The following is a 17903-nucleotide window of genomic DNA, read 5'->3' on the forward strand; positions in this document are numbered from 1 at the left end:
CTCCACATACAGTGAAGTTTTTGTGCTGGGAGATCAAAATTCTTCTACTATAAAAGGGCCCCACCTTGTGCCAAAATATTGGAAATAGCAGCATAATTACACTGAATTTTGTTTGCTCTTAATAAAGTTGTAGCATCAATCAGCTGTGACAGACAGGAAGAAAACTGCAAATGTTTCTATTTGTTTATTGAAGTTTCCAGAAGTGTTTTACCAATTAAACAAAAGCAAGAGACCCACTTTTCAGAACCTGGAACGTTCTCACTCCAGCATCAGTAACCACCGTCTCCCATGGCTGTGTCTCTGCAGAAAGAGTGAAGTGTACAAAAGGATAAATGTACAAGGAATAGTCTAAGCAGATACCAAACAAGTCTTTTTATGTAGCTCTGACAATAGACCTTAAACCTCACTGCCGTTATCTCACCTATTCCCCTATAACTCCTTTCCTGAGCTGAGATTGCTAGTTGTGCAGAACTGTGCTGCAACAGTACAGAGTTGCAGGAATATACATGTCTATCAGCTTAGTGTTTTGTTTTATTTTTACAGAATTTTTACTTTTTTAAAAAAATCAGCATTTTAGGGTATATATACACTGCAATCTGAGGTGTGACTGCAGCTTGGATAGACATAACTCCACTAGCATGACTAAAAATAGCGGTGCACAGTCAACACACTGGTTCCTGCAATACGAGTAGGTCCCCAGTGTACTTGTATAGCCTGCAATGAAGCCCCTGCCACCACATCTACACTGCTATATTTTGCCATGCTACTGTGAGCATTTCTACCTGGGATTGCTGTGTACATATACCCTGAGTGTACAAGCTCAACCCGTGCTTCTACAAAAATTCAAGCACGTGCAGAAGGTTACTTATGTGAGTAGCCCCATTGAGAGGTATGAGACTACTCATCTGAGTAAAATTATGCCACAGAGGTGTAAGTTACTGTAGTACTGGTTCTTTATTTGTGAGATTCTGAAATGGGATTCTAAACCAATGGCCTCCAAAAATAAACAAATGCAGTAACTCTGTTTCCTTTTAATTGCCTTTTTATTATGGAGAAGTCATATATTTCAGTCTTCTTTTTGTTTAGTGTAATATTTCTGAAACAACAAATCATGGAACTGTGGGAACTAAAAAAAAAAATTCAACTTTTCTGAAATTTAAATTTAAAACATATACAAACAACAGAGGCCAGATGTTTGGTTATGTAAGGACTATAAACAAACTCATTCATTCCCCCTTTCAGAAATCATTAACTAAATGCACCACCATGGAGGCAGACAATCCATCCATCCTCAGCTCTGTAGGGGAGGGAGGTATTTACCCATCCAGTTTCAGATCATTAATCAAAGTCCATCCAAAGTCCAACTGAAATCATGACTTGAATGACTTAGTGTAATGGGAAACAAAACCCCAGAAACAATGCACTCACTGGCTTCAGTGCTGAAGCATAAAAAAAATTCTAACTACACAGGGAAATTCATTGTGGACTTTTGAGAAAACATATCCTAAGTGTGCAAATGCAGTCAATGTTATTTAAAATTGCAAAGTATGCATACGTCAGAAACCATACAACCTTTCAAATTTAAACATAGACAACATGAACGACCATGTTTATTATTCTGAGAGAAGAATAAAACCAATGTCCTACAGATTAGCTACCTGTGATAGCAACAAAAGAATTGATTTCCCTTTGGTGCCCAGATTAGGGTAGGATGGGAATAGCAAGTAGAAAAACACATGACAGCATTAAAAGAACTGTCAAGAATAGAGCAACCAAATTTGCAGTGTGCCCTACAGAAGTGACCAGATAACTTTCACCCAAGAGTGTTAAAAGAATTGGCCAAGGATCTCACTGATCCAAATCTTGGAACACTGGGAAAGTTCCAGAGGACTGGGAAAAAAGCTAATTTTTGCCAAAATTTAAAAAGGATAAATGGGATGACCTGGGAAACTGTAGGTCGGTTAGCCTGACATCAGTCCATGGCAAAATCATGGAAAGGCTGGTATAGATGCAATCAGTAAAAAATTAGAAGATGGTAATATAAATTAATTCCAATCAACATCTTTTTATGAAAAATAAGTACTGTCCAACAACCTTGATATACTATACCGCTGTGATCACAGGTTTGCTTGATAAAAGTAACTGTGCTGACATAATATACTTAACACTTCTGTTGGTCCCATGTGACATTCTCATTAAAAAATAGCATTATACATAATCAGTGCATCCCATATCAAATGGATTAAAACTGGTTAACTGATAGATCTCAAAAAGTCAGTCTAAATGGGGAACCCTCAAGCAATGGGGGATCTTTCTGTTGGGATCCTGGAGGGATCTGGTCTTGACCCAATACTTCTCTACATCTGTAACAATAATCTGAAAGAAAATATAAAGTAATTGCTGGTAAAGTTTGCAGAGGACACAAAAATTAGTGGAATGGTAAATAATGATGGGGACAATTATGCAAACTGACCTGGATTGCGTGGAAAGGTGTACTCATTTGAACAAACATGTATTTTAACACCACCAAATGCAAGGGTACGCATTTAAGCACAAAGAATGTAGATCACAATTATAAGAGGAAAGACTGTATCTTCTCTGGAAAGCAGTAACTTTGAAAAATATGTAGCAGTTATGGTAGATAACCAGTTGAATATGAGCTCCCCATCTGATGTTGTAGCAAATAAGATGAATGTGATCCTTGGCTGCAGAAGTAGGGGTGGAATACGGAAGTGGTATTATCTCTGTATACAGCATTAGTGAGACCACTAATACAATCCTGAGTCCACTTCTCATGTCCACACTTCAGAAAGGAAGTTGACAAACTGGAAATGGTTCTGAAGAGAGCTACAAAAATTATCTGAGGTTTGGAAAACTTGCTGTACAGTGAGAGCCTAAAGAAGCCCAATCTATTTAATTTATCACAGTTAAGAGGTGACTTGATCAGGATCTACAGGGAGCTTTCTTTATGAGGAAGATATTTCTATATTGAGGGCTCTTTAATCTAGAATAGTGGTGGGCAACCTGTGCCTCGCGGGCTGCACACGGCCTGTCAGGGTAATCCACTGGCAGGCCACAAGACAGCTGGTTTACATTGACCGTACCCAGGCACAGCTGCCCACAGCTCCCAGTGGCCACAGTTCACTGTTCCTGGCCAATGGGAGCTGTGGGAAGCGCCACAGGGGTGGCGAACAGCAAACCGCAGCCACTGGAAGCTACGGGTGACCGTGCCTGCAGACGGTCAATGTAAACAAAGTGTCTCGCGGCCCACCAGTAGATTACCTTGACAGCTGTGTGCAGGCTGCAGGTTGCCCACCACTAATCTAAAAGCACAGAAGTTTAATGTGATCTCGTGGTTGGAAGCTGAAGTTAGACAAGTTCAGACTAGAAACAGGTACACATTTTTAAATGTGAGGATAATTAATCATTGAAAAAAATTACTTAGGGATGTGATAGATTCTTTCTCCCTTGCTGTTTTTAAGTCAGGGCTAGATGTTTTTCTAAAAATCATGGTCCTGATGCAGAAATTACTAGGTGAAGTTCTTTGTCTTAGGAAGTCAAATTAGACTAAAATATTCATCCTGCTGGCCGTGAAGTCTTTGTATGAAAAATGACAAATTACTCTGGTACATTTTCTCCCAGAGAGAATTCTGCAAAAAAAGCACTTTGACCGAGAAAATCTTGAGCCAATTAGAATCAACTCAAATATATTCCAAAAAGCAGCTAAACTCACCCTTAATTTCCTCCAAATAGGCACAGATGTATATTAATAGAATTATAATCACAAACGTTTTTGTTTGTTTCAAAAAATGATTTTAAGCTACTACACTTCAAAATAGTACAAGACGCTAAATGTACAATTTGCCACAAAAAGGTCTAATGAGGTTCTGAATCTGGAAAAATAAGTACTATCCTACTGAAACGCAACCGTAAAGGTGCATAGTGTTCCAATGAAATAGGCATGGTCCATCTTTCACTAACAGTCCCCTCCCTCCTCTGAATAGCTGGGATCCTTATTCAGGAGCTGTTGAACAGGTGTGGTTTTCCAATTAAAGCTTTACCACAGGGAATATTCCACTTCACGCAGAAAGTATGAACCTCAGCAGAGCCTTTTTGGCTGGGAGTCTTTGGTATGGAGTGTTATTGCAACATTGGTCAAGTCCTGGTTACAGTGTTCTCTTTTACCTACTCTGTTGAGGGAAAGGGTGGCCCGTGGGTTAGGACTCTAGCTTGAGTCTTTGAAGAGCTGTGTTCAAATGCCTGCTTCCCCCTGCCCCCAACTCAGTGTGTGATATCGGACAAGATACTTAGCCTATCTTAAGGCTCAGTTGCCCAGCTGTACTTTTTACCTCTCAGGGATTTTGTGGGGATAAATACTTTAAAAATGATGAGATACTCAGACACCATATTGCAGGGGGCCATATATGAACGATAGATCCATTATTTCTCATCAAATATGGGATATCTTTCTTCTGCACATCCTGAAGAATGCATCTCCTTTTGGAAAAATAGCAGACCTAACAAATGCATTTGTGATGTTTATTTATTTAAGTTTGTAAGACATCATACACACACACACACCCAAAAAAGGGAAGGTGCTGTAGAAATGGAAAGTATTGTAAGAAATTTTGGCAATTACATTGAGGGCCACATTATTATAAACGTATGCCTGGGGAAAAGATGCATTTCTCATTACTTAATGTGCAGTCATGGTAAATGAGTCATGATCATTAATGTGTGCATGTACTGTGATTGTGTGCACAATTGCATTAAAATGAACGCACAAGTTATGCATGCACAGTTCTAAAAATATGAGCCAGAATGTTCCATAATACCACTGCTAGTCAGCCTATTTATATTTTAGTATTAGACATTGTTTACTCTTTTAAAAGAACAGTATGAACAATTAGATATGCATTGTAAACCATAAACTTGATTTATAGTGAAAGTGCATTTGTCTGTGCAGCTCAGCTGCCAGTAAATTGAATACACAGTTACAGGATTTTTTTAAACAGTATATTAATGATGACAAAACAAGGCTCCTAAACAACTGCCTTTGGCATCAGTGGTTCAAACATACTCATGTTGCTTTGTAACAACCAAATTAATTCCACATGAAGAGAAATATATTTACCCCCCTTTTTTTTTTTCCCTTTTTTTTTTTTTAAACCCTGCAGACGTCTTGCAGGAAATGGCTTGACATACATTCCCAGGGGAGCATTTGCTGGCCTTTTCAGTCTTAAAGTGCTGTAAGTAAACTGTGCGGTGTTTGATATATTTCTGATTTCCTAAATGCTCCAGGAAACTAATTAACATGTAAAGATTTGATCAAGTAAATTGCATATTTTGATCAGTCCATTGTGTGCGATTCAGATGGAATGAAGATACATATTAACATTTGTATATCTTTGCTTTATCATATGGAAAATGTCCTAAACACAGATAGTTCTAAAACAGCCTGTTCATCAACTAAATGTCACTGTACAATATCAAAGACAAAAATTGTTCCAGTTAATCGTTTCTTTAACTGTCCACAAAAGTTCGACTTCAAGTCTAAAAGCTTCTGAGGTGTTTTTAATGGTTGGATAAAATTGAGGATAATTTTTCTTTTAGCTTTGAGGGGCAAGCTGGATAGATTAATTACAGTAAACTAGGCATAATTTAAATACAGCTCTCTGTTCATATCTAAATCTTGTATCATCATGGATGTAATCAGTTCAGAATAAGCTCAGGTCCATAAAAAACCGAGTTAAAGAATATCATCTGTCTTTTTTGCATTTATTTTTGATTAAAAACTTGTGCATTTGAGAAGTATAATACTGCACATAATAAAAATTGTAAAAATAGGATTATGGGCCAAATCCTATTCTATTTACTTAACTCAACTTCAGGGGAAGTTTTGCCTGGGTAAGGATGTCAAAATTTGCCCCTTTTGGAATAAAATGCCAACGACCTATTCAGTATCAGCCAAATCCAGATATCCTATTCACTTCAGGAATATGCCCAGCCACTGCAAGACGTGTACGTGGGGAGAAGGTAACAAGGACTCTCTCACCACTGTCCACTCAGGAGTTGGCACAATAGCAGTCTTTGGCTCAGGGAGATCTAGGGCTACCAAGGGATAGTGCTACTGTCAGAAATAGCTCCTCTACTGGGGACCGAGAAGGAACAGGGCCAAAGCCGCACTACCCCTTCTGCAGTGACCAGCTCAGCTTCTGGCTGGACATAGAGGAGAGCTGGTCACACTCCCCTCTGCACTTTCCCTTACTGATTGGCTGGGCATTAGCAGCACAATAGAGTCCTTCATTTTTACTCAGGCAAAGCCCTTTTGCACAGTGGGAGTTTACCCAGGCATAGACCTCTGGCTTTGGCACTTCTTGGATTTTTCTGGAAGTTCTCTGTTCCTGCTCTAGCCCCAAATGTTTCATCAAATTCAAAAGAAATGAAAAGTGCATTTCAGCCCCTGAGAAGAAGGTGGTGTGACAGATATAGAATGGATTGTTTTTCAGGTCATTGCCTTTTTTTGTGCAACAAGGAGCAACTTCCTCTGTAGACTTGAAAAAACTAATCTCACTAAACCAAATTCTGTAATCTTTTCTCAGGCAAAACTCTACCTGGGTCAAATTTTAAAGTCTTTACTGAGAAAAATTCCAATTAGCTGTAATAGCTGTTTTCTTGAGTAAGAATCTCAGGAGGTGGTCCATTGCCTTTGAAATTTTGTCTGAGTAAGAAATAGGAAGGGATGTGAGTTTTTTGGGGGAGCCAGGTTCATAAGCACCTGAAAAGAGTTAGGAGCACAAGTCCCATTGAAAGCCAGTGAGACTTCGTATTCTGAACGGCCTCTGATGCTTTTGAAAATCCAGCTCTTAGCTAGCATGCTACTATTAATACAGTTAGTTCATGCTGTAGGTATTTGCTCACCTTGAGAAGACAAATCCACTAATAAAAGAATGCAAAATGTGAGTTTTAAAGGTGGTTTAATAATTTTTAGATAGATGTGTAAATTACATCTTAATTTGATACGGTCAAAAACTGCACCCCATAATACCCATACAATCCCATTCCTGGAGTTTCATGGATGAAAGAGAGCAAAATTTGGCCTAAAGTATGTAAAGTAAAATAATTTCCTTTTCTTACATTGTTTCCGGATTTTAATGAAGAATGCTGCAGAACAATCAGTTAAAGCAGGTTCCTACAGAAGCACTCCAGAACTTGCGCAGTCTTCAGTCTCTGTAAGTATACTTGATAGTTACATTAACAACGTAATGTAGTGTAGTATAATTTATAAGATAATGTTGTTATCAAATAGTATATTTGGCCAACTTTTTCTTCTCAACTCCTTTTGAATTCATTTTCAACTACAATACCATATTCTTCAGTTAAACATCAGAAGTGACTTCATGTGACAGTTGCTTTACAGTACCTTAAGATGGTTGAAAGTCTGAGCAAAGATCCACTGCACTGTGATACTTACTGTTCGGTCAAGTATAATTTGATATAGAAATTGCTTTCATGAACACTGCTGATCTTTCTCATGATTAAGGTTTCCTGAAGAACACCTTTAATATATTTTTAAATCTCTAATTGACATTGTAATAAATTTTTTCTTTACGACACTGAAAACACTATTAATTCCCTTTTGTGTAATATGCTTGAATCACATGAGGCAAACAGGTCCCCACACTTATATGATTTGGCTGTACCATATTAGCCTTGTCTATGAGCCTCCATTTTATCAGAACTATTGCCCAGGTCCAGAGACCAAAAGTTACCATTAGCGGGCTGTTTAGTGGCTTATGTGAAGTGATATGAGTTGTCTTACAGTAGTTCCCAGTAAACAAGTAAGAAAGGATAGTCTTGTGGGTAACACAGGAGTGGGGGTCAGTAGATAAACATTCTATTTCCAAATTAGCCGCAAACATCCATTGTGACCTGGGCAAGAAACTGGAGTCTAAAGTTTCAAAAGTATTGACTAATTTTGGGTGCTGAATTTAAGACATCAAGATAGCCAGAGCTGGGCACTCAAAATCTTAGGTTCCTTACATATGGGGGACATGTGAAAATTCAGATAGCAACTTCTCGGTGCTTCAGTTTTTCCCATCTGCAGAATTGGTGTAAAGCCTATCCTCTTCACAAGGGTAGTGGAGGCATAATTAAACTTTGTAAATTTTTTAGGTCCTTGTGTGGAAGTCACTAAAAAAATTCAAATATTTAGTGTCACAAAAACCATTACCACAGTTTGCACTAATTAGCAACTTCATTGGGAGTCTGCAGAGAGGATGAGGACTCAGATGACATATAGACTATGCTATAGACTGGCTTAGGTCAGAGTTGAGACATATTGATGGAGTATTGTGGAAAAACTTGAACTCTCTCAGATTATGCTGTAGCCTTGTTCTGTGTAAAAAGAGAAGACTCCAATGGAGTTAACGCAATATCTTTTGCATACACTAAATTCAGACAAAATTTAAAAAAAAAAACTGAAATTTTTTGTAATGATTTCAAACATAAAATGACATCTCTGTGACTTTCAATTATATATACATATTGCTAGGCAATAATATTGCCCATGCATTCTTATGTCTGCCTTGGATAATATTTGGCTTCTGTATTTTCAAAAAGTTTATTACAGATGCTAGTGTAAAGCAATTTAAGAATTGGTTATCTAATAATTGTTACTTCCTTCAGCAACCTTTTTCTTTTATTGACCAGAGACAGCGTAAAATATCTCAAGCATATGCTTTTAAGGTTATTCTTCTTTCCCTTGATTTTCGTGGAAGTCATGAGAAAACTCTTGTCTAATGACTACATTTGACTTTTCCCCCTTCTAAACATAAAAATCATATCTTGCTAAATCTCATTATTCTATAGGTATTCGGGGCTAAAACATGATAAGGTAGGCAAACAAGGGGTTTTTTGGTGCTTTGAGAGAGACTGTGGTATTTTCAGTACCGTTTCTACGTAAAATGACAGTGTCTCTCATTCTTTGTTGAGATGTCTTTCCCTGAGGTAGGAAGGAAGAAGCTGAAGAAGAATACCATAGGGTTATGTGGTCTGTGTAAAAGACTGGTATCTGGTGACAGAATTAAAATAAAAAAAGAATGACAGAGGCCAGTAAGAACTTTAAACAGCTGTGTAGCAGACAGAAGATGGAGTGATAAGGGCTTGTACAGGAAAGCTACTATCAGCTGAAAGAAGATCATTGGCAAAAGTGAACTCTTTGAGGAAAAGAAAATCATGATTCTTTTGTTTGTTCCAACTGGGTTGTGCCTGTCAGATAAAGGTGTGCAGAGATTCAGTTTCTTGTTTCAGAGAGTGTAGTAATTTTCTGTTCAGAAGGTGACTCTTGCTTTGGTTTCTGATTTACAATGGGAGTTACTTTTTTAAACCCTTGAAATAACAGAAGTTCTATCAAAAGAGTAATTAAAAGGTTAAAAGCTCTTAGAAACCTTTTACCAAAGCGAAGTTTTCTTTAGGATAGCTAGGTTTAGTATTTATTTATGTTTAACTTTATAGTCTGGCATGATTTGTGTGAGCCTCATTAACCCAGTCCTTAGGCTAGAGTAGTTGTGAACTGCTGAATGTTGGTGCCAACTCTCATCCTTTTTTTTTTTTGTAAACTCTAAAAATATTATTGTGTTTAGGGATGGGTAGCCAAGCTAATTCTATTGCAGCCTTAAAGGATGTGTAGCTGATCATGTGACAATGCTAAATTCATTTTATTAGTACAAAAAAGCTACAACTTTTCCCTGCTCACTCAGAGCACCAATTTAATAGCAATTGTTTTATTTATGCATAAAAATATACATTATAGGACAGGCTTTTCCTCCATCCTCTGGTGTATAGATATGTTTTAATCCCCAAAATTGAATGAATGTATTGGAGAATCAAGCAACAATTTCTTCTACACTTTCATCCAACTTCTGGTGGTACTGACATTTGTTGCTGTTTAAACTCTGAATTGCCTCGGTTGCCTTCTGCAGATCTTCCTTCCTGCTGGTGGTGCCACTTTATCTTTCAGTTACTATAGACTTTTATTTAGTGAGGTGATTAAAAATGTACAGTGCACATTACTTGCATACTGTATGAATTAATTCTTTAACTGATTATGACTTACTTTGCTGGAGAAAGTACTGCTCCGTGAGGCAGAGTCCTGTGCTCATGTGCAGCCTCACTAAAATCAGTGCGATTCCATTGACGCACAGAAGGCCGTGCCTGCAGAGCAGCTTTCAGGATCAGGGCCTAAATTGTGACTATGCCAACCAACACTAAGGCTTCCCTGTAATTTCACTGAGGTTTCAATTCAGCTCTGAGTCATAGCTTTGCTCTCTTACTTGGCCTCATTCTTATTGGAAGCAGCCTTAGTTCTTTTGAAATTTGAGTTACAAATATTCACATACTTTGCTAAGGTTCACCTTTCCTAAATGCTACGCTATACTTATATATAGCAAGCATCACGAGATATTTACAAAATACAAAATCCTAGAAAATAAGATGTTGACAACAGCGCACAAAATAGTTTGTACATACTGAAAAACTAGGATATGCTTTAGTTCACTTTAAACAACAAAAATCTGGGGAGAACAATGTAAGACTGTTAACCTGTCATGTGAAGCTAATGGAGAATGCAGATCTTATTTCTTTAATTAAAGCTAAAAATAAAACAATCCTTAAAACTCAGGATATTAAAATCCTGGTCAATTTTACAAGGGACTCTAGCTCCCTTGTCAACTATGAGGATGTACTAGTTCAACAGTTCTTAAAGGCATCTACTACCCTAGGTTTGAGCCAAATGATTGCGTGAAACTCAGTGTTCCTGTATCACGTGAGGGTTTGAAGGAACTAATCAAAGTGCTTTCATTTTGGAAGTGCCCAGGTCATAATGGATTCACATCTGAGTTCTACAGAATCATGCCTTATAGCGTACTGTAATTTTCATCTGAAGTACTGTATGAAGTGAAAGGAAATAATGTGAAATACTAATCCCAATAATGAGATTGCCATTCATTTCTGTTACACTCAAGAAAGGAAAATCTGTTTTCAAGAATTATGGCTAAATGTAACCCCCCATTCAGGGCCGGCTCCTGGCCCCAGTGTGCCAAGCGTGTGCTTGGGGCGGCATGCCGCGGGGGGCGCTCTGCCGGTCGCCGGGAGCGCAGCAGGCGGCTCTGGTGGACCTCCCGCAGGCGTGCCTGCGGAGGGTCGGCTGGTCCCGCGGCTCCGGTGGAGCTTCCGCAGGCATGCCTGCGGGAGGTCCACCGGAACCGCGGGACCAGCAGACCCTCTGCAGCGACGCCTGCGGGAGGTCCACCGGAGCCGCGGGACCAGCAGACCCTCTGCAGCGACGCCTGCGGGAGGTCCACCGGAGCTGCGGGACCGGCGAGCGGCAGAGCGCCCCCCGCAGCGTGCCATTGTGCTTGGGGCGGCGAAATAGCTAGAGCCGGCCCTGCTCACATTATCACTGATATGCCAGGACTAAGATATTTGTCTATAGTGTTTGCCAGTGTCACTTGAGTGCTGTCTACCCTTACCTTATTCACCCTGAAGTTTCTTTAGAACAGCTGGTGCTCTTAGTTGTTTGCATACTGCCTAGGATTCTGGCATCCCCATTCTTGCCGTCTGCCTTGATGTCAAGAAGATATTCAACAGGGTTGAATAAGCATAGATGTTCTAATGCCCCAGAGGTTTTTAGATGTGGAAAATTTTAATAGAAAAGAATTGTTTCTGCAAATGTTAATGCAAGAAATAATATACATGATTACGTACAACAAAAGAATTTGCAGACCTCCTTATATGAATGTTATTAATTAAAAGGAAAGAAAATCTTACATTCATAATGAAGAAACTTTTTGATTATTTTAGCATTGTATACAAAGTTCTGAAACTTCGATGAAACTTTACGCCCTGTTTAGTCTCATGTTTATATACCATTATTAATGAGTAACTTTACTGTTGCTCAGCCACCATGGAAATAGCCAAAAATCAGTGACATACTAGGCAGTGCTCTCTTGCCCATACTCACTATTCATAAAAGACATTAACGAGCAAAGAATCGCATTCCCAGTAATATGGATCATTTACTCCTGCTCCCCTAAAATTCAACAGGAGTTTTTCTATTGTCTTCAGTGGGACGAGGATCAAGATAAAAAGACAGTTCCTATACTAAACAGAACAAACTTCTCTCTTGAATTTATTATTGTAAGTCATCTTGACTTCACAGGATGCAGGATATGAAAATAGTGCCAGTAAGGTTTCAGTAAGATTTGCCCAAAGCATTTCTTAAATAGCTTTTATTTGTCTTTTATCTATTTGGTATATACAGGGTACATTATTATCAGGTTTGATGTCACATAAAGGTTTAAGTGGAAATTATCTGGAATTTTTTCTATAATTCATTTGTGGCTAGCGTTGGATGGGAAATGGAATTTTCATCCCCCCAGATATTTTGACATTTCAGAATTAGTTTCCATTCTGAATTGGAACAAAAAAAGTGAAAGATTTTAAAGAAAGAAAAAATCCAAAAAGGTTTGAATTGGCATTTTGAAATGGAAAAAAATGAAATTTTGTTTAGAAATGTCAACTCAATTTTTTATTCCTTCAAATACAAAACTGGAAAATTTAGTCAAAATTTAGTCAAAAATAAACATTTTCTTGTGAAAATGTTTATTTAGATGAAACCACATTTTCCTACAAGAAAAAATTTCATGCAAAAAGCTCTGCCCATGTTGCCACTCAGTAGGGATCCCAATCTAATGAAGTTTAAAATTTTATTCCTCATCATACCATCACACATTATCACTATATAATAATCAGTGAAACCTGTAAAGTAATCATCCTTCCTAGGAAAAGTGCAGTCTTAAAAGTTGTCTACATTCACATTGAGCCTGATCCTGGGGTGCAGCTGAATTGAAGACTAAGCTTGTCAAGTTAATGGAGGGGATGGTATGATGGGATAGCCTAATTTTGGCAATTAATTGATCTTTGATTATTAGCAGGTAAATATGCCCAGTGGTCTGTGATGGGATGTTAGATGGGGTGGGATCTGAGTTACTACAGAGAATTCTTTCCTGGGTGCTGGCTGGTGAGTCTTGCCCACATGCTCAGAGTTTAGCTGATCGCCATATTTGGGGTCAGGAAGGAATTTTCCTCCAGGGCAGATTGGCTGAGGCCCTGGAGGTTTTTCGCCTTCCTCTGCAGCCTGGGGTACGGGTCACTTGCTGGAGGATTCTCTGCAGCTTGAGGTCTTTAAACCACAATTGGAGGACTTCAATAACTCAGACATAGGTTAGGGGTTTGTTACAGGAGTGGGTGGGTGAGATTCTGTGGCCTGCATTGTGCAGGAGGTCAGACTAGATAATCATAATGGTCCCTTCTGCCCTTAAAGTCTGTGAGGTGAAGGTTATCTGTGTATGTGCAAAGCTGCCTTAAAGATCACTTTTGCATTCCCCTCATTCTGCCACATGTCTGTGTTGGATTGGCCTCCCAGTGCAATGTTAGAGCAGCCTAAGGATCACTCTGTTTTACAGTGGGCTACAGACAGTCACAAGAGGTTGGAATCAAACAGGGATCCGCTTAGCACAGGGCCATCCCAACCAGCCCTCCTTTCTTTGATACGCTAGCGGAAGGGAGGGAGACTGATGTGAGCACCCTTAGGCTGGCTACATGCCATGGGAAGATCGCTGTTACTCTAGGGGATGCTCCCTGAGCAGGTTCAGCCAACTGTAGGACCAGATTAGGCTAGCAATGCGGTGCAAACAGTCTGTATTGCATTGCATCAGAGATCCAGGCGCACTGAATGTAGTTCTGCTTCACCTTAGTGGAAAACCACCTCCATTAAGCAACTGATTTTGTTGGTCCCTTTAGTGGGTATATGGAATGTGGAGTTTGTGGCACAGCCAGTGAGAAAAATCACAGACAGGGTTTTTGTTCCACAATAACGACAGTATATCCTCTGACCCTAGTCCAATAGCTGTACTCCTGAGAACAGCCTGTAATGTTTCTATGCCATGCAGTACACATTTTCTGGTCAGCCATGTGCCTTCCAAATTCCTAATTTATGTTCTTCCAACATATATTAATAGTTTTCATATTGTCACTGTAGCAATTCTTTGGACACTCAGCCAAAGAAGAGAAAACTATCACAGCTTCTAGACACAAATCTCTGACGTGGTCCAAATCTGCTCTTGTACATTGTATGAGCTGCACACTAGGCCTAAGGCCCAGATCATTTCCGTCCAAGTGAATCACCACAATGACTGGCAGATCACAGCCACTTAAGTCCCTGGTTAGATGTTGCAGAATGGGCAAACTCAGATGACAACACAGGCCACCCAAATCGGTCAGTAGTCAGCAATCCCCATGTCATGGTTTGACCCTGGCTTTCCCACAAGCTTCTGCAACCTTGTGATGCAAGAATCACCCACAGTCCACACATGGCAATCCTGGCATCACACATATTTCTTTTCCCTCAGTGGTCAAGGTATGTGTACTGTCAATGCCAAACCTCCATACTGTGTGTCTTTGGAAATACCACACTAATCTTCCCTGAGATCCAGAGGTAGCCACTTACAACCTCCACGGGCTAGTAAAATAAAGATTTTATCAACCAACCTAAGGCTTGCCTACCACCCGTCCTCATTTTCTGGTTTCTCCACAGCGACAACCCCTCTCCCTGTCCCCACATTTTTTTTCTTTTTTTCTGTCTCACTCACACTCACACCTGTCTCCAGCTCCTCGCCACCAAATATAAAAGTTTGGTTAAACCAGCTACTGACTATTCTGCACACATAGAAGCCTCCCCATAAACTGAAAATGTTCTGTTATAACAGGCACGACTTTTAGCAAGAAATCTGAGTTATTAAATCTTTATTGCACAGGTGCACAAAGCTCAGACTAAAAATGTCAGTAGTGGGACATTCACCAGGGGCAATGACTTTGGTCTATCCCCTCAAACTACCCACGCAAGCATAAAGTGACTGCAGAGAAACCCCTTCGGGTGCACAGTGATTCTTCCAGACCCTACATCTATGCAAGTGAAGAAGTGAACATGTTCTTAGATACCATTCTCAATGAGCTAATCAGTGGGGCCTGTGGACCCCAGTTTGAGAAATACTGCTCTAGCCATTTGTCTGCATTGGCACATGTGTATTGTAAAAACTGTACATTTTCTTAAATACCATTCTCAGTTTAAGTCCCTCAAATATTTATGGGTTCTATGCATTATCTTGGGTAAAATTTGACAGAATTAGACCATCTTGTCCCACATCACATCAGTAGTGTGATCTCTATCTCTATGCAAAAACAAAACAAAACCCACCCAGAAACTTTTTGAAAAATGGCTACTTTTCAGGGGGCTTGTATTTCCACAACCCCTAGCTCAAATTACCCCAAATTTGGGTCATTACCCCTCAATTGCACTCTTCCGAGGCATGTCAAATTTTGAAGGAATCCAATTAAGCATATTTATTTTAGAGAACTTAGAAAGGCCAACCTTTAAACAGAAGTTGTGACACAACCTTAACTATAGTGATGGACCAACACCACTGTAATCTTGTCCCAGATCCTTGGGCATAATTTGGGGGGGCCAGGGAGTCATTGCCCCCCCCCACAGCAATCCTTGGGCAGGCACAGAATTTGCCCTCCCAGTCAATTGGCCTGACTGGAGCTTCCACCCCAAAATATAGTAGTCAAACTACACCTAAGCCCAGATCCTGTATATACTAACCATAGTCCAGAATACCAGTAATAGTTGTGGAAGGAATTAGTGTTTTATTCTTAAATCTGAGAGTCAGCTCTTTTTACTTTATCCACTTTTAGAATTCTTCATGAATAGTATCTTTACATGAGCTACAAAACATATGGTCAGAGCATACACAGTACAAACAGCTACAGTGGACTACATTCTGCATAATTTAAGCATTTACTTTGGACATTTTAAGTGAGCTCATGATAAATATCATGCTAGAGGTCATTTTATAGGCTGCCTATCAGAGGAGATCAAATATTTTTGTATCCCTAAGTTGGCTTTCTTTGGAATATAATAGATCTTTTAAACTGCCCACATGTTAACTATATATTTTAAATTATAAGTAAGGTCATGTTTATGAGTTAATGGGTTTAGTTTTGAAAGTGCCAAAACTTTGATCAACACGAGTAAAAAAATTGGCTGAAAACTATGATTTTGCTCAATGTTTTATACATCAGTATAAATTATTTATATGATGCCAGGAAACACATAAACCACTAATGAAATGTTTATTATCTGCAAGTAGGAAAATGGTACTCAGGAATTTTATTTTAAAAAATAATTAGATAACAAAGAAACATTTGTTGGTCATACATTTTAAGAGCACTTGTAAGTCCTGCAACTACATTACATACTGCATAAGCCATAGTAGCTTCTTGCTTTGCCAGCTATTGAAACAATAATTCACCTAGCTGTGAATCACAATTAAATATGACTGCACACACACACATACAGGGGACAATACCATTTAAATTTGAGAATTTACACTTTCAACTAACTCAGTTTCTAAATTTTCTGTAAAATATATGTGGAGGATGAAATCCTGATCCCACTGAAATCAATGGAAATATTGCCATTAACTTCAGTGCAGCCAGGATTTCATCCATAGTTTCTGTATCATCTAAAACAACTTACTATACCTAACAACTTCTATCCTGCAACCGTTGTGCATGTAGTCCCTTTGGAGTCAACACGTGCTGCAAACTGAGACCCCACATCAGACAAGATGTTAATTGCAATACAGTAACAGATTTAAATTGAATAAAGCCTCCATTCTTTAATCAGTGTAACTGTCAAACTAGTGCAACTATAACTCCTTAGTTTACATACAGACATCATGCAGACAAGAAATTTACTTCTAACCAAACACAAAGAAACGCCATCTATTCACTCAAATTATACCTTATTTGAAAACACAGGCAAAGGAGGTACAGCATGGGTATTTCTAAACATTTTCAGCCTCACCCATTGTTGACAGACCCTTGAGTTATTTTGGAAGCTCTGTCTCTGCTGCTTGCCATGTCAGTTATTATAGTGAAAATTTAAGTGTATAAGGGCTTTGACACTGAACTTTATAAATTTGTTCCAACTGACCTTGTCTCAGTTATTTGCCAGTCTGGCACGGAGCCTTAGAATTCATTATTGGTTCTCATGCAGTAGGTAGAAGTACTGTGAACTAGAAGACACAATAGACCCGACATTTTACATGACTCTAAATGAGGAAGCACTTTAATAAAGAGATTAGTATGCTTGCCACAAAGAGTATTCATTCCCCCTCTCTCAAATGGATCCAGTTCAGGTTGTGAAGGATTACCTCCTTACGCTCAGGGTGCATCTGTTTGTTCTGTAATGTTTTCAAACATGCTTTTGAAAATTCACTACTGCTTCCTTTTAATAACATCCTGTAAACTGTCAGCCTGAACAAAAGGGCTAAATAATAACTTTTGTAGTGCAAACAAGTGTGCAAAGTCATTAAAGCAGATTAGAAGTAAGTAGAAGCATAGAAGAGTTATGATAAGCATACAGATCACGTATATGTTCCCTGACATTTCAGAAAGTTGATATGTTCTTTCAATTGTGCTCTGCCAGGAGCACAAAATAAAAATAATTTTAAACCACTGATTATATAGGGCCTGATTCTTATCTCAGACCTGTTTATACCCTTGAAACTGCATTGATTATTCCTGATTTACACCAGTGTGAGATCACAATGAGGCCTGTAGAATCTAGAGAAAAACAAATAGTCTGTTGTGCAGTTGTTCTCCCTGTGTTGGTTCTGCAGCAATCAAAGTTTTTCCTACTGATGAAACCAGCTCAATGGTAATGCTGGTGCAAAATAAAGGGAAGTCGTCTCTGCCTTGCAAATGACACATTAACT

General features: G+C 39.0%; 1 protein-coding gene across 6 annotated transcripts in view; it reads left to right on the top strand.

Annotated features, from left to right (window-relative positions):
* LGR5 (leucine rich repeat containing G protein-coupled receptor 5) overlaps positions 1–17903 on the top strand; it is a 136846-nt gene that overhangs the window by 76037 nt on the left and 42906 nt on the right. For all 6 annotated transcript variants that reach the window (XM_050934750.1, XM_050934754.1, XM_050934782.1 and 3 more), the window contains exons 3-4: positions 5178–5249; positions 7161–7232. In XM_050934750.1, the coding sequence (XP_050790707.1) occupies positions 5178–5249; positions 7161–7232 (144 nt within the window). The remainder of the gene's footprint in view (positions 1–5177; positions 5250–7160; positions 7233–17903) is intronic.

Source organism: Gopherus flavomarginatus, chromosome 1 (assembly GCF_025201925.1).
Source record: "Gopherus flavomarginatus isolate rGopFla2 chromosome 1, rGopFla2.mat.asm, whole genome shotgun sequence".
In the NCBI taxonomy this organism is placed as follows: Eukaryota; Metazoa; Chordata; order Testudines; family Testudinidae; genus Gopherus; species Gopherus flavomarginatus.